Source organism: Neopsephotus bourkii, unplaced genomic scaffold (genome assembly GCF_033783945.1).
Source record: "Neopsephotus bourkii isolate Nb327-2 ecotype Australia unplaced genomic scaffold, CSIRO-AGI_Nbou_v1 NB_318, whole genome shotgun sequence".
Taxonomy (NCBI): Eukaryota; Metazoa; Chordata; class Aves; order Psittaciformes; family Psittacidae; genus Neopsephotus; species Neopsephotus bourkii.
In genome coordinates, this window is record NW_026900826.1 from 6,070,429 (window position 1) to 6,088,669 (window position 18,241).

The 18,241-nt window shown below is 38.0% G+C and overlaps 1 protein-coding gene and 1 long non-coding RNA gene across 5 annotated transcripts in view; both read right to left on the reverse strand.

Annotated features, from left to right (window-relative positions):
* Positions 1-18,241, reverse strand: part of THSD4 (thrombospondin type 1 domain containing 4) — a 314,820-nt gene that overhangs the window by 51,268 nt on the left and 245,311 nt on the right. For all 4 annotated transcript variants that reach the window (XM_061347531.1, XM_061347529.1, XM_061347530.1 and 1 more), the window contains one exon: positions 7,909-8,113. In XM_061347531.1, coding sequence (XP_061203515.1) covers positions 7,909-8,113 — 205 coding nt within the window. The remainder of the gene's footprint in view (positions 1-7,908; positions 8,114-18,241) is intronic.
* Positions 6,619-7,888, reverse strand: LOC133209124 (uncharacterized). The gene is made up of 3 exons (XR_009724602.1): positions 7,806-7,888; positions 7,209-7,577; positions 6,619-6,726 (listed from the first exon to the last, which is right to left on the reverse strand). It is a non-coding gene; the product is annotated as an uncharacterized LOC133209124 (long non-coding RNA).

Genomic DNA, 18,241 nt, shown 5'->3' on the forward strand with positions numbered 1-18,241 from the left:
GTCACCTTGGAATTTACTATAATAAGATAAACTTGCCAGAAACTCTAAAATGTAATTATTTAAGCAACACCAGTATTGAAAAAATACATGGTCAGCAAAGAATCATGTCCTAGATATATTCTGGTTCAACTACAGGTCATTAGACTAGGTAAGACTCTCATGCAACTTGAATTCAGTGGAGTTGAATTCATTAACACCAGGGTTGAATTTCATCTGAAGTCTTAAGAACTTCAAGGGTTTTAGTAAGTGATCACTCTCGCCAAGTAATACATACTGGCTACAAGATGAACATTTCTTTAGTGAAAGAAACTCTCCCTGCAGAAAAAAAAAAAGAAACTATTTTAAGGAGACTAATTCAAAGGCTATGTAAATGTAGGTATGTGTACATGAAGGCCCAGGCATCATAGTAACAAACATCAAGTAAGAAGTGTTAAAAAGATAGCTACTGCACAATTTCTGTCTTAACATACTGTCCTCTACTTGTTTTTAACACTTTTGCATTAGAAGCAACCTTGTGTCAGTCTTTATTCTCAGTAATTTATCTGCACATGCATTACCCTCAAACACTGAGGATACAGATCCTCAAAACACTTTAGAGGCTGAACTCCAAGGATCAAATAACTTGCAAGGACTTTTAAGTAGCACTGATTCAGAGCGTAAGTGACCCCCCCTTTACAGCTTCAGGAGTGTTAGCGCTGGATTTTAGACTGCCTCCCATCCTATGCATTACATGAAGATGTTCAACCATGATTGTTTTCTGGTTTTGCTCTTTTAAATTCCATGAGTAGCTCATAGTTTTCAAAATTCATAACCTTATTAAGGCTTTTACAAGTAAAATATCCTACACGCTCCTCAGTTTTGTGTCTCCTAGATATTTACCTAGCACCACCACAGAAAAGCCTTTCCAAATCCCAGAATGAACTAACTCACATGACAACACACACACACATACACCTGTGGCTAAAAAGCATAAGCAGTAATCCCAACTGTCCTGTAAGCTAATACTTCCTTTTAGGAAGGGATTGTTTAAGCAAAGGAATATAATCAAGAATACAGTTCGTATACAGAAGTACAAAGACTCTTAAATGTAACACAGTGAACACTTCTTCCTAGCTATGACTTTGTAACAGAGAAAACCAGTGCTCATCATAAAAAGTGTACTTTAGCAACATTATTCAAAATGTCCTGCTTGAGTTTATGCAGACATTCTAACTGCCTCTTCAGATATTAATAATGTACTCTGGAATTTCCTTATAGTTTGAACTTGCTGTGCTTAATTTCAGTTTATTTAAGAAGTGATTCCTTAGATCTTTTCTTCACAGTTTGGAGCACATTGTCATCTGTATGAAGAAATGTCTTTATTGTTTAACTCCAGCAGAGAACAGACAAGAGGATCAAGGACAAAAGGTAAAAATCCCAGTTATACTAACCCAGATACTGTAATTACATAGTTTATAAGTAATGCATGTAAAATTGTACATGTGAGAGAGACACTCCGACTCTAATGCACAGACTAGCTCATATAGGGATGCACTTCATGAATAATGTATCATAAGAAATAATACAATTTTGAGGTCCTTGTGGGGGTTTCACAAGTCCATCACAAAAAATACACATAATAGCATAGTTTTGGCTTGCAGCACTTCATAAACTCAATTGAAAAAATTGCAGATATTGTTTCTAAATGGAAATGTAAGAATCGTAAATGGAGCACTGATAGTTCTCACAACTTTGGGACAGCCACTGAACCTAACACACACCCAAGCACTGGAACAGAAGTTAACTATAGGCAGATCCTTTGTATGTAAGAACTATCGTCCTCTGGCATAATCTTGTATATTCATTCATTCTAAATCCTGAAAAATCGAACACATATCATCTCTTCTCCATATTATTATGTAGTATCTGTTGCAATTATTTTGCACAGAAACCCTTAATGTGTAAGAATTAAAAAATTATTAAAAGCAAGTTTAAAAAGCAATTTAAAACACATTAATAAAATGTATTTTAAAGCTTATTGATATAATCAGCACCACATGAAGGAAATCAGTGAGTTAATTGCTAATCTATATTATAAAACTTTTCATGTGATCACAGTGATATAGCAGTGCCTCTAACAATGTTTATCTTCTAAACTGTCTGCCAGTATTCTCATCTAACTCCTCTGTTTTCTGTAAATTTGAGTCTCTAAACTGATCTCAAAATGTTATTTTAAGCTCAAGAGCTGCTAACAATATTTCAGCCTGGGACATACTGTTTCAATGTTATCTGCTGCAGGGAATACTGAACCAAAATGGTTTTTAGAGAATCCTTTCACAGCCCTTTTAGCATCAGCCACTGTTGTTTTCTTTGACAAATTCCTTAAATCCATATTCATGTCTAGGCAGACCAATATTCACAAGAATGCTATTAACATCTTTTGGACTTCAGTTGGGTTTTTTTTTTGTTTTGAATTATTAATGTGTAACTCTTCTCTTAATCCCAAATACTGTATTCTGGCATGTGCTAATAAAGGACACTAGAACAGCAAAGTATCATTTTACAGAAAGCAGGGTAAATTGATTAGAGCCAAGGATCTTCCTATCTCATTTAGGCTGAAATAGCTTAATCCCATCAAAACCAAAACTGAAATAGATAACATATTCCCTGAAGGAACCGTAAAAATACTTCAGAATTAGCAATGAAATAAATTTCACTGTGAAACATCTTTGCATGACAAATAGCACCTGTATACTCTTTGCAATAAACAGTATTGAGGTAAGGCACAAAATGTTAAGGGACTTGCCAAAATTCTAATGTACATACCTTCTGTTTTATATGATATCTCATCAACCTCCGCTGCCAGCAATGGCAGTATGTCTGGTATCATTTGGAGAATGTTATGACTCCAGATTCAGACAACTGATCTAGAAACAAACTGTTGCTTGAGTTACAGAACATCTCCAGATTCTTTCCAATTAAAGTAAGCTCATTACACATGGTAAATGTATTTCAAAACTAAGACGTTTTCAACAATTTTATCTTTCACTCTTAAGGTAATTTCAACTTTTACTATTGATACCTCTTTCCCATCAGATTATCTTGCTTTTGAGGATACAGATAACAACCAGGTTCTTTGAATTAGGTTCTCAAGACCCACCATGCAAAAAAGCACCTTTCAAATCACTTCAGATTTAAGTCATTTGGCTTCAAAATTCTGTCATTATCCCAAATCCCGATCCCAAATATGTTTAAGTATTTATACTCAAAACCACATGTTTTTCAGCGTAAGTGCTGTAACATACTGGTCCCACTTAAGATATTATGGCCCTAGTTAATTCAGTGGCAAGCTTCCCATTTCAGTGTATGAGAACTGGCCAGATGATGATTACCATTGGGATACAAAATATGTCTTTGTCTTTTTTCTGTACAAAAGCATTTGACAGAAGTGCTCTGCCAATGGAAAAGTCTGTCCAAGGTCAGCAGTTCTGTTGCCGAAAGGTCTAACACATCAGCCAGTAAGAAGTATTGCTGAAAACTACTTGGAGAAGTCATTCCATGAACAGCTCAAGACTGTACAGGCTATAGTCTTGTTTACATTTTTTAGGGTCTAAACCTGAATTGTAATATATAGCTTTTGATTCTTACTGTAAAAATATATACTAAATATACAGACCAATATATTATTAATAGTTAATAGCTATTATTTAGCCGTCTAAAACTGGACTGCTTTCTTTCCAAGATGTTTACAAGATGTTTCCTGGGGAATTTCTGATCTGTCTCATGGCTCCATTAGAGGTAGTTCAGCTTGGCTCCCTAAGAAACACCAGTTAACGTTACAGCCCACTCTCAATTTGACTATTTTTCTTTATCAGATCGACACTCTTGCTAAAGATCTTCAAGAAATGGAAAACCTAAATGGAAAACATGCATATGGGCAGCAGGAAAGGCAGGGGAAAGAAAAGATTGTGTTTGTGCCATATGAAATTCACTCATTCAAAAACAGAACACCTAAAAAAAGAAAAAGAAAACATAAGCAGAGGAAACCAGAAACAACATTGCTGAAAGTTTTTAAGGTATACAGAAGTAAAACAGTATAGGTCACTAAATGCACAAGAAATTGATGGTTTTGTGAGCTTTGTGAAAAGTTAGTTATAAAGTTACATGAACAACTGGTTGAACCAACACCAAAACAGTCTAATCTAATGGATATTCAGATTACCCTCATAATGACATGTTCCAGAAACACTAAAAGCTTCATATACCACTGCCATGTTTTTTTCTTTTAACAGAAGTGTCGAAGTAACAAGAGCTTATAAATTCTTCTGCACTCAAACTTGTGTGCAAAGAACAAAATCGCAGTACTTAGAATTAGTAAACCTTAATAAGCTACCATCAGATTAAGCATCATAATTAGAAATATGCTTTTTATGATGGTCATAGGCTTTGCAGCAACGAGCAGTTGATTACTACAAAAGCAGTATGGAGAAGTATTCAAATGTCTGGATGACTTGATCGAGTTTGAAACTCTTTGAGTAAGAAACGTCATATTCTTGCCTGCTTTTTCCAACACTTCTTGATTTTACAGAAATACCGCCTTGTGAAAACACACCTTCCCGACTGCTTACTTGCTTGGTACTTTTGACAAAGCAGTGAAAAGGTGTGGAGCTCTGTAAAAATTGTTTAGTGAAAACACATGAAACTCAAGACAGTCTCCTGAACGAATACAGGCAGGATAACTCAGATACCCAGAAACATCTGCTCTCATCTGCCAAAACAGCCTTAGTGACCTCGAGCTGACTTACAATTTTGCCCTGAAGAAACCATGATGTGCAAAATGTCAGGAAAAGCAAAAACAACTAGCTTACATGCCTTGCACCAAGAGTGTTGTTTACAAGCAGCTCTGATGGCTACAGCTGGACTATGACAGAATAGGGACCTGAAAATTTCACTTTGCAAAGCACTCAACTACATGATTAAAGGAACGGCTGCTGGGTTGGCTTTGTTGTTGCTGCTGCTGCAGCTGCAGCATAAGAATGAGTTTAAGGGATTTTAAAATTATTTTTAAAGTTCAAGACTTCTTTCGGCTTATAAATATAGGGAAAACAGTAAACACCAGATCTGAGTTTTCAAGCTTCCCAGCTCTGCTACTGTTACATGCTCTATAAAAATGTGCATGTCTGAATACTGAGTGCTGTTTTATCAGTGAGAAATTTGTGAGCACCAATATGCCAAAAAACCACCTCCCACTTACCATTACACTTGTGCAGCAAAGTGCTTGATGAACCTTTCTTTAGTTGCAGTTCTCTGCTCTGTTAGAACATGTTCATTTCTGTCCTGGTGCAACTTACCTGTCTCAATAAACCAAGTGTAAGTAAAGAGACTGGAGCTCTCCTAGCTGGAACTACAACCTCAAGAATTCCTAACAGAGGATGGAGCTGACAAATTTAGCAGACTAAATCCATATCAACAGCTTTAAAATGTAACTTATGAAGCTCAGGGGATAAAGAGATAAGTAGTAGCATGGGAAAGAGAAATGTTGCCACTTTCCCATACATGCCAACAGCCTGGTTATTTTTAAGCAAAAAATGCTTAAAGGTCCTTTTCTGTCCTGCCCTTTCCAAAACTGTTCAAGTGGTTCAGGACATTTTAATACGTTCAGGACATTTTTCTGCCAGCACTTTTCAGACGCTGGCAGAAAACTTTTCTGTAAATCTGACAGAAAAACTACAACTCCACGATTTTATGTATTAGTAACGTGGCTACTTTCACTGTCCTGCCAAGTAAACTGTGTTCTCACCCATTTTCTATGGTATGTACAAGCATCTGTGAAAGCTCTTTAGACAGAATTACTGTTCTATTTTATCATCAAAAATTCAGTATTGTTGGATGCTGTATAAATTGCTCACATAAAGAAATGAATGTTAGTGTACACAGGTGTATCTAGCATATCAAAACCACATCTGGATGAAACCAAGACAAATTAGAACTGATAAGAGCACACTATAAGAGGTCCAGCATGTTTGCTTTTCTTGGACTGTTTGAAGAGTCACTTTTTTGGTAAAATTATGGAGCTCACGTTACAGTTTAGACTGTTTCCCATCATAAATGTTTCAGTAGAACTAGTTACAGCTCTAGCAGGAATGAAGGACAATAAAGCAGAGAAGAGAAACAATTCAATAATGAGCACTTTCCTTCCTTAAACGTGAGCAGTAGTTGAGATGCTTACCAGCTAGAAATGACACAAAGCAGCTGTCTAACAGGAGTACTGGGATTTGAAACAGTACAGCTACACAGTACTAGTAATAATTACACCAAGGTAGCAAGAGAGGCCTCATGTAGCTCTCTTATTTTTAAGACAGATCTAACGGTAGACTGACAGGTAAAGAGAAAATGGAGAGGGGCAGGTTTTACAAATCTTAACCAGCTCTTCCCTCTCCAGTCCACTCAGCAGAAATAGCTCCAAAACAAAAGCACAAATGTAGGCACACCAAGGACTTCCTAACCTGGGAACATGAGAGGTTACAATAGGGAATGTTGTAACCACATGTATGTTAATGTTATAACTGTTGTGTTCAGAAATGCACACAAAACACACAGAGTTGCATAAATCCCACATGATCTCTAATTTGCAGCACACTAGACAGATGTTAATACAAGCATTTCAGGATTCTCTATGGTTTTGAATTAAGTACCTACCTCAGAATAAACAATTGTACAAATAACATTTCACCCTGGAGATACCACCTCAATATTTAAGAAGGACAGGGACCTGCTGGAGAGAGTCCAGCACAGGGCAACTAAGATGATTAAGGGAGTGGAGCATCTCCCTTATGAGGAAAGACTGAGGGAGCTGGGTCTCTATAGTTTGGAGAAGAGGAGATTGAGGGGTGACCTTATTAGTGCATATAAATATATATAGGGGGAGTGTCACGAGGATGGAGCCAGGCTCTTCTCAGTGGCAAACAATGATAGGACAAGGGGCAATGGGTACAAACTGGAACACAAGAGGTTCCACTTAAACTTGAGAAGAAACTTCTTCTCAGTGAGGGTGACAGAACACTGGAACAGGCTGCCCAGGGACGTTGTGGAGTCTCCTTCCCTGGAGACATTCAAAACCTGCCTGGACACGTTCCTGTGTAACCTTATCTAGGTGTTCCTGCTCCGGCAGGGGGATTGGACTAGATGATCTTTTGAGGTCCCTTCCAATCTCTAACATACTGTGATACTGTGATATCACATTATCTCAGTACAATTTTGATACACTTGTGCTTTAAAAGAACTGAAATTTTTAAGCAGTCAGAAGAGGCTCTTCCCTTCAAACAGCCTCGATACACATTATGTGTAAGCATGCCACGTGGCTGGATTCTTGACTGTTCAGAGAAGGTAAATGATACGGGAAGTGTAATCACCTGAGCAGAACCAGCTAACAGGAAACACCAAAGCCAAGTCAGATGGATAGGGAAATAGATGGTAACAGGTCTATGGTACTGGTCGTGCATGATCAAGCCAGAATTCTAAACTGCCAGTTAGTTCTGATCAAAATGCCTGTTTCATGATTTATTTTCTTTCCTCTCCTCCAGAGATGTCAAGATGTTCTTGACCACTTAAACCTGAGAAGAAACTTCTTCTCAGTGAGGGTGACAGAACACTGGAACAGGCTGCCCAGGGAGGTTGTGGAATCTCCTTCTTTGGAGACATTCAAAACCCGCCTGGACACGTTCCTGTGTAACCTTATCTAGGTGTTCCTGCTCCGGCAGGGGGATTGGACTAGATGATCTTTTGAGGTCCCTCCCAATCTCTAACATACTGTGATACTGTGATACTGTGTGATCTCTTTCACACTGCGTAGAATGCCTTTCCTGGCATGACCTCCACCCAGTTGCAGCAGCACACAAAGAATGCTTTATTCACTGAGATGCAACTTACCCAAATAGTTGTTGCTCTTTGACATCTCAGTAATGTTGATTTTAGTAGCTCCTTCAGGAATTTCCACTATCTTGTGGTAGCCAAGATTTGTTAGCGTGTGTTTGAAAACTCCAGACACAACCTTGCAAGCAGTGTTGTCCCCTCCACATATTCCACACTTGTCAATCACCTTGTCTGAACCCAGATAGTCGTCACAGCCAATGCTCTGCAAAATAAAGTAAGATTTCTTTTTCCAAGATCTTACAGCTGCAGACTTTGGACATAGCAACTGAGAACAGTTTGACTTTCAGAGAACATTCAATCCTGAAACGATGTTGTGATTTAGCATTTCTGCAGCTTCTTCCCTTGTTCTTCTGCATGGAAAAAGGCAATAAAAAACAGAGGGCTCACAGACTTGGGGATTTCAAGCTAGCCAAAGGGTTTTTACAGCCTGTTACCAAAAATATAAGAACACACTGAAGAGCAGTAATGCATTGATCATTGTCGATTACACTCTCCTCAGCTGAAAGAATCTCTTAACAACATAGTTCCTGTACCTGCTAGTGAGAAAAGAGGTGATGAGCTATGATTTTGTTATAATCCAAAATGGGTTTTTCACAAAACCGTAACTACTTTATATATAAATGCCCTTTTAATCTCTTCTCAAATTGAGCACTGAGCCTATTCTCACCAAAAGAGGTTTCTAGAAAGTCTTTATAGTGCATCTAGAAAGTTACAGAAGTGATCCTCCAGCTTAACGAGCAGAAAATCTTCAACCCACTCTGTAACAGCCACTTTGACAAGATATTGTAAAAAAATGAAAAAATAATTTAAAATAATGTATACTAAAAGGTAGAAAAATTGTTAAAGATCTGACACAAATCAGAAAAAAGAAGTAATTCTATTTTATTGCATTTTAAAAGTGCACATACTGTAGAGACTCTCTTCTTTTACAGAAACATTTCTGTTTGTTGACCACGCTGACTGGTATTTACAGACTTTATATTTATAATGAACACTTATCATCTACCTATATTAACTGGCACATGCAAACCAGAACTTATCGTTCTCTTTCAGGTAAGAATGAAATATTAAATGAGCCAGTAGAACAGAAACTTATCACATATTTTATGAAATGCAGTGATCTGATGGAAAACATTCAAAATAAACGAAATTAATGCAGGTCTACCTGAATAAATCCAGGTCTACCAAAAAATTGTTTGTTCAAGCACAAAGATATCATTTCCAAAATCTATGAGCACACTAAAACTAAGGTCAAGAAAGATGTGGTACTGAGCTAGAAATACAGCAACAATTTAACAGAAGAAAAAGCCAAGGTTCTTATCAGATAAAGGGAAAATTAGAGCCACTTAAAGTTCAAAGGTCCTAAAATCATGTAAACAAGAAGACAATTCTTCCATCCTTCTTGGTAATTCTATCACGTTCTGGAGACTTAACTTTCTAACTAACCCCTGCTCTACACTGTTCATGGTTCTGCTGTTAAGAGTCATCTTTGACCTTCTTCACCCTCATTTTAATAAACAGCTTCCTATGGCTTTTCTTGCCATGTCATATAACTTCTCCATATAGTCTGATGTTTTTATTCCCAAACCTTGCAAATAGAAATCAGAAGGAAGATGTTATCTTAATTCAACCAGTAATGAAATGAACACAACTGAATTTGCACATCACATATAGAGTGTTGCCCCAGGACACTTACCTCACTTAGCTGAGGTAGCCATTTGTACAACACATAAAAAAGCTTCCCAATAGCAGGGATACTAAGTTAGGACTTCTTCACTGACCACAAATATAACTCCATTTTTAGAAAACCAATGCTGCTGTATATCTTTATAACAGTTTCATTAAAAAACAGCTTATCTATAAATCAGCTTCTGTTTTATCACAACATATAAAGCACTCCATCAGCAAGCCAAGGAAGAGATTTGATGTCCTGGAATTTTTATACTGCTTATGGCCTAAATATAGCCTGGGGATAAGTAGGAATTTGTGACTGCACGTGCACAAACAGCTGGAATGATTGGCAGCTAAACAGCATACAGACAAACTGCATGGTATTTACTTCAAGAATACAAGTTTCAATTTGAGCTGGCTAGAGGGGATGCTCCAGATCCTTCAAGAGACGCTTTCAAGACAAGCAGCAGACACTTGAATACGACAGCACTATCTTTAAGTTACAAAAAAGCAGAAAAGTAACTACATATAATTAGAAACTCTGTGCTTCTCAGAATAAAAAATGGTTTTATTTGTGCAAAGCACAGAAATGCCTGAGTCAGGGCTTGTGGTTACAGGCATCACTGCACCTAGGCATTAGTGACAAGTCCTGTAAAAACATGGCACAGCTGACCCACCTAGCACCATGAGATATCACACCACCATATCCCACAGCAGAATACCAAAAACACAGGAAACTCCAGAATTTCTGACAAAGAAAACCCTATAGCCCACACATCGAGATGAAGCTATCAAGCCACCCTCCAAACACCACAGTCCACCATCACTCACAACAAAGACCCAACCAGTGACTGAGCTGTTCAAGAGCCACAAATTAAATCACCCACGGTCACGGTCAGAAGGGAGTGAATGAGCAGCTGCCTTTTCAGATTGTTTTTAAATCTGAAAGAGTAAGATTTCTAGAACAACCTGCAGTCACACTGGAGGTCTGTGGGAGAACCCAAAATTCCTTCCAGACGTAAATCCCAGACCATGCCTCCATTATAGCACTATTTTTACTTGGTTTCCTGTATCCAAACTTAAAGCTGCTATTGACGTGTCACTCCAAGAAAATTGTTCTGCATGCAGACCCAAGCTAGAAACTCTGTTGATGCAGAAACCAGAAAAAAGTCTCATTTTCCCTAGCACTATAGGGCCAACACAGCTATGGGAATGCGAGATGCTGGTTTGTTCATCAGCTGATTTATTAACTAGACTCCAATTACAGAACACTGACCTGTAGGAATGACATTTCAATAGCAGCTTAACTACATTTCTAATGCTTTTCTAATAACTTATGTTTTCTGCTTCTTCAAACGTACAATGAACAGTATTTCCCTATTCTAATTTACAGACAAAACATTGACAAATACTTTATAGGAAGTTCTCCTTCCAGTACTTAAAGTTCAGAATATGCTATATATTTTTTAACTAAGCTCACTGACATCTGTAAGAATCTTTGCAGCTGAAAGAGGCCTTTGGAGGAACAGTCATCTAACATCCATAAAGCTTCTCCTCTTGGTGCTCTTCTTGATCCTGAGAACATATCATTGCATACATCTGGTATTATTCATTTTGAAACTTTTTACGCTATAAGCAACACGTTCTCACTGCACTGGGGGGGGTGGGGCTGGGGGTGAGAGGGAACTGACCATCACCTCCCTCCTGTTCCTGCTTGCTGATATACCAGTTACATTCTTGAGAGCACTAATTCAACAGTGGGTTTTTTTCTTTTCTTTTCTTTCATATGCTTCATTTAAAAAGGATACAGAATATAGTCTGATCTAGTTACCATAGCTTAGTAATGTTTTTGAACATGTATATGGTCATTTGTGTTTACAGAGAATACTGTAAAGGGGAAGAAGACACAGCGGAAAACTAAAAGAGCCCAGACACAAGCTAATTAAACTGCAGTTTCTTCTTTGTGAACGTCATCCTCCTAATATTTGCTGAACTTAATGTATTTGTGAAGCAAATACTGTTGGGTGTTTTTTTACTTTGGTTTATTTTAACTCCTCACCTTAAATGCTTAAGCAGATAACTGGGAGACATTTAAAAGATATTCACTTTTCCTAAACATACTATTTGTTTCCTTTGTGCATCTTGTTCAAGACAGACAAGGCATTGATTCTCTTGTTAAATCTTCACTTTCATTTCTAGTTAACAGCATTTTGGTCTTAGAGATGCTGTAATTTTTTAAACAGACATTATTTGGAAAGCCCACAATAGAGGAAATCAGAATAAATTAATTCAGCAACTGTATTTTGCAATGTCCACTATTCCATGATTCAACGAACATATATTGCAAAGTTTTTATTGCATTAACATGGTTGAATTTTATTTAGTGGCTTTGGGATATATCAGCTTTTCCATTTTCTCACTCCTATAAGCAAATTCCGAGCACCAATGTAAGTTCATTCATCCAGAGAGCTCTGCTTTACACTTAAGTTCAACACCGCAATGTTTTCATGCAGTGTACCTTTCTGACCTACCCAGTGCAAGAGAACAGTATGCATTTGGTGAGGCACTCATTTGCTGGCAGTCAGACTGTCATTCAGAATTGAAAGGCCTTTGGGCAGAACATAACAGAAATAAAAGCTCTTAAAAAACTGCGTATAGGTAATATAGCATAAATTATTGACAATTAAAAATCACATCAGCTACTTCATGCCATTGCATGAATTACTGTTATTAAGCCACTTTCACAGACGGACATGTGGGGTTACAGCATAAAAGAGATTGTCAAGTTACCAGACACCTTTACTCCTAATATATTCCTTTGATTCATGACTCAGCAGAAGTTACCAGACAACACAAGTGTGATCCATTACCTATTTATAAAGTACTGTGCCCTCCACCTTTACAGGAATTCCTTGGTTTTCCTCCTCAGTCTCTAAATGGATTCTTCTTTCTCCTTCCCATTCAAAAAAACATTCAGGGATGAAGTCAGCCACAGCATAAAGCCGCTCAGCAACAAAAGCTGGTGTTTGTTTTTCTCACCAGTGCTCAGTGTGTCCAACTCCTCCCTTTGAGTAGCCCAGACCTCCTCATGATGTAACTCTAGTGGACACTGGACCTCTCTTTTTTTTTAAGCTACCTTGTAGTGCAATCCTGGTAAAAAATGGTGTATTACCTCACATAAAATGTCTCACCTAGTAACCATGGTCTAGACACAGCTGAGTGAATACAGTGGGCTCATGAACCAAGACTATGCAGGGAGCTTTGAAACTACTAGGGAGAATGTTTTCATCTGAATCTCCTCTAATCCCGGTACCTCCTCTCCCCCCCAGTTAATAAACATAGTATCTGCGCAGTAAGGGGTCAGATATCCCAAATTTGCCCAACTATCTACTTCACGGAGAAACATATTTGTATTACATCAGCTACTCTTGATCCAAATCCCACTGAAATCAGTGCAAAGGCTCCCTTAAAAATCAGCGGGAGTTGGGCCTAGGAATTAGCTCTAGTCTCCATTGAAATGACATCTATAAAAAATACAAGAGTAGGTATAATTTACTGTTCTTGATTCACCAGGAATAGCTTGCGGAAATCACATCTTACCTCAAAGCCCTTTATAAGTGTGGAGGATTTTCAATTTAAAGTTGTGGGATTCATTGTACCATAAATGCAGCATGATTAATGTCTGTTCAGAGACCTTTCACCTCAGACAACAACTCAGGTCTCTATGGAGATTCCTCATCTGTATTGTCTTATAAAGGTCTTGAACTTTTAAGGCATATAATGTTAATTTTCTCGGTTGTTTTATGATTCTACTTTTTAGTCATCAAATTTTGTCTTAAGATGCACAAGCCTCAAGCCCACCAGGACAACTGCAAAATGATGAGATGAGAAAAAAAATAAGTAATGCTATCACCAGTAGCCTTTTATACTTGGTGGTCACAGACACCTTCATCTCTACGCTTTTGCCACTGGAAACAATAACTGCTGTTGTAGCCAAAACCAGAAGATTTGTTTTATCAATCCCAATTTACCCAACAGGTGTACCCACCTCAATGTCAAATTCATACCTAAAAACACTACAATTGACTTTTTAGCAATGCATTTAGTATGTAACCATTGTTGTCTATAACACACAATGTTGGGTTTTTTTTTTTTCCTGTCTGTGACAGAAGCTGCAAGCTAAAGCTGTAAATATTTGCCTTTCTAGTCTTACACACTAGTTTCCTCATTAAGATCTTGCCTTTAACGCTCTGAAGAACCATGCCAGTGTTGCTGTTTCAGAGGTTAGCTATGCTTTGCCCCAGTAAGTCTGAGAAGGTTTCACATGCATTTTTAGTGATGGTATCTGTTCCCTTTCTGCCGTATATTCACAGAACTTGTTTGCAACTTCTCAAGCTGAAGTTTGCACATATGCTCCCAAGGCCTAACTGCATACTGACTCCTTTAATTTGTTTACAGCTTTCTCTCTCATGCATAAACAGAACTGTCACTAACTACAGGATTTATCTCAGGAATTTTTAGGAACTGATACAAGATCTAAACTAATTTAGCAAACACTACGCCCACCTTTCATAAAGTATGAAATCTGAACACACGCTTTGCTGCTTTATTGATCTCTCATTCATCCATCTAACATCCATTTGGGTAAGGCAAAATCTAGATGCACACATGTAATCCAGTTCAGCCTTTTGACAGAGAAACTTATGAGGAATTCATTTTATTATATTCCTTGGATTTGGAGACCCATTCTGAAACAATTCCTTTTCTACTGATCCCACAAAAAAAGCAGCAGGCCTTGCTGGTCCCCAATGCAACACAAAAATACTGGTGTCATCTAACACACAGCCTAGAACATAACTGTGGAAGCTAAGAAAAAACCGTTAGTGAGAATGGGAAGAACTGGGGAATCATGTCCATCACTGAGACTCAATCCCACTAGAACTGAAAACAGGAAAATTAGGCAAATAATTAAGTTGAATAAGGTCTTGGGAAACTGAACATAAAAGACAACTTATGAGAGAAGCAGAAAGTGAAACCAGAAGATTTTTTGGCTCATTTCAGGTTTGCAGTTCTGTGCCTGAGGCTGCTTAAGTTCATTTCCAGTGAAATCGGTATCAGTGTAATACAAATTGGATAACATAAGTTTGGTAAATCAGCCCGCATTGCATGATGAGACAAATGTAATGATCACATCATGAAAGCAAGGTTTCAAAAAAGGCTTGTGCCAGGAAAGCAGATTAGTTCTTTTTCCTGCTTCCTAAACGCAATGTGAGCATCTCTGAGAGGTTAATGTTGCAGCTGTATCTGGTAGTCAGAGAAGGACTGGCATTGCACTCCATTGGAAGGTGTCTAGACACAGTACAATCAGAGCTTAGCAGCTGCAGGATACAGCCTCTTTAGCCTGGTTCCCAGGCTCTGAACTAGACAGATCTGAGTTTTGTTTATTCCCTGTTTTAAATCTTGTGTACCTCTCTTGGGAGGTTAGCTGCCCAGGCTCAAGGCTAACTTTTGTAATACAGCCATCCAGCCTCGAACCACAGAGCTGAGATGACTCCTGCCCTCCTTTTAACAGAAGGTGCTTCTAAGATCAGGGTCTCATGACTGGTCTCTCTGAGCTCCACTGCAGATGCACCTGTGCCAGATCTTGTACCACCCTGTCACTGACTCTGGTCCTGACTGCTGGCTTCATTTTCTGGCTTGATGTAGGTATTTGCCTTGATGGACTATTGGCTGAGTTGCAACCATCGCCACACTGGTGGTACTTGTAAGGCCACCATCTGTCTGGTTTGCTGTGATTTTCAGCTCCAGGTTCACCTTCTCTTACAGATCAGTATGCCCTTGTTGCTCCTGACACTGTAGATAAGGTTGACAAAAATCAGGTGTTTCCCCCCCCCCCATCTGTCAAACTACTCCATACTCCAAGTTCCAGTCAAAGGAAAAAGAGATCTCCTGCTTTGAGCAATGCAGCTTGCTTGCTGGATAGAATACAGAAATCCCCCAAAAGCAGATTAATATTGCTAAAGCACTGACTCAAAATAAGCAGAAAATGTACAAATTTATATTTTCCCCTAATCAGAGGGGGCTCACACTGCACCTGCACACTCCTACATTCTTTTTAAAGTTAAGCGGAAACACTTTTTTCTTCCTCAACTAGGAGCGTTAAAAAAAAAAATGACAAAAAATGTATTTGAGCGATTTTAAATTACTAAACAAAAGGTGGTATTATTTAACACTACTGGGAACAAACACTTGGAGGGAATATGAAGAAAACCTAGAGCTTTACTAGCTAAGGAAAAAGGAAACTTACTAATTAGAAGACCTGGTTTTACTAAGAGCTGTAAATTGCAGACAGTTCCACATATCATGTAAAAAAATGCCATTTGAACCAGATCTGTGATGCACACAAGCCCAGCATTCAGGATCTGAGAGTGATCAACAAAGGTATTTCAGCAAGAACTGCAAAAGTCATGAAGTAGTAAAACTCTGGAGTAAGACTAGTAGAGTTTGGCTTTGCCCACAGCCACTGAAGCCAATGGCAATACGTTCCTTGACTTAAGAGATTTCTTACGGAATATTCCTATACTAATTAAGAGGGAAACATGCCAGAAGATCACGTATCAATACGGGAAAATACAATAAATACAAATCCTCCAAACAAAATATAAGTAATTTCTGTGACAGAATTTGAAATTATATTTTACTATCCTACCTCACCAACTTGAGTCCTCTAATGAGGTACAAGATTAATGACGCTGTCCAGAAGGTGGCACCTAAAATCCTCATAAAATCAAAATGTAGAAGGTCCATGAAAAAAATATATAAAATAACTCCCAGCCCTCAGAGCATCTCCATGGTCCAGTTACATCTCTGTTGGTTTTATGAGATGCAATGATTTAGAACAGGCAGTGAACTTGATTAGAACTGGCTAGATGTAGACATCTACAGTTATAGCTTCCAGAATTAAGGTTTGATTTATGCTATTAAAGCCATGCTATCTTTAAACTAAAACAAACATAAAGCAAAGATCCTGTTATTCTTTCAATACCAGTTTTCTTTTTCTAAACAAAGCTTGACCATCTTCTTTCAGAGCCAACTTTGTATCATGGACATCTCATAAACAAAAAAAACCCCAAACCAACAAACTTTAAAACAATAAACTCAAGATTTTAAATAGAATGGTAAGACACAACAAAGATGTTTGGCAAGAGCAGCCCATTGCTCATTTCCTCCAGACAAATATTTAAGCCTAATAACTCCTACTTGTTTTAGAACTAAGAAACACTGTAAAAATAAATTTGGGATTCTTTTCCTTAAGTAATGCCTATGTATGTAAATAGCTGATCAAGAAAACTGTAACCTTTAGCCTATACCCCTTTATACCACTAGTACTAATTTTCTATTTGCTCAGAACTCCAACTTCCAACAGTTCATATTAATATAAGCTCAGTTGCTTTATTTCATTCCAGGTTGCACCCTACAGACACCCTACCCCCCCCTTCATTTGCATATGCAACATTAACATTAGTGCATTCTGTTTCTAATGGCTCAAATTCACAGCAAGTAGTGAATATACCTTTACAAACCCCTAACACACACAAGTTCGAAGTATTGAGTCAGAAAATGGAACAAGAGGCAGTAAGGTTAATGAAAAAGCAAACCCACACATTAGAATATGTTTATGACAGAATTTCAAGCCCTGCTTGAGGAGTATTTTTAACCTTCTAAATTTCTCACTGTGATTTAAAGTAGTTGATGCACAATACTTAGGAGAGAACATTTAAAAAGCAATTTTGGCATACAAATGATGATAATCTTTTTCTCAGATCAGTCACTCTAATCCAGGTAAAAACTGTAGGATAAAATTTCATGTAAACATTAATAAAACCACATCTTAAAAGAATTATACACCATTATGGGTCAAGTATGATAAAATGGTGCAGCTCTAATCTATGGGGTTCTTTGGCAATTGGTATTAATTTATCCACAAAGTCATTTATAATACCGGACTGGAGGGGCTGAGTAAGTCATCAAACACTTGCCATATTCTTTTAGTTACCATTCTAAGCTGCCCCTTTACAACCTGCACAAGGAAGCTGGGATAAAGAAGGTATCTTTATAAAGACAGATTACCAAAGTCCCCACTTTTCTAATTTCACTTAACTAGAACTCATAGACATGCCACTCATTTAATCCTTTCCCTCTAGGCAGGAGGTACACTAGATTAGTAACAAGAAAGCATCTATTGCTTTGGCATCTGAAAGTTTTGGCTCCTCATCTTTCAAAATTACAGTTTGTGCTACTTACATTACTTTTCCAGATAGCCAGTTTCTGATACCTCCACCCCAACTCTCGTTTTTGGTCTTTGATACATCTCTCTCCTCTCCACTATGGAGGACCCTCCTTCCTCCCCCCCACATCTAAGCAAGACTGCCTAGAGATTGGCTGGATGGCTGTCCTCAACATGTGAAGAAGCTGAGGATTAACCAATACTGGTAATCCTCTGACCTTCACATATGAATTTACAGATTTAACTCCTACAGACAGATGAAGATTATTCCTTTCATGGCTGTCTGTGACAGGTATTTTTTGACTTAACATAGTTTTTATGACTGCTAGAGAGAAATAGCTAGCACATGCCAGTACATCCCCTCCCCTGGTG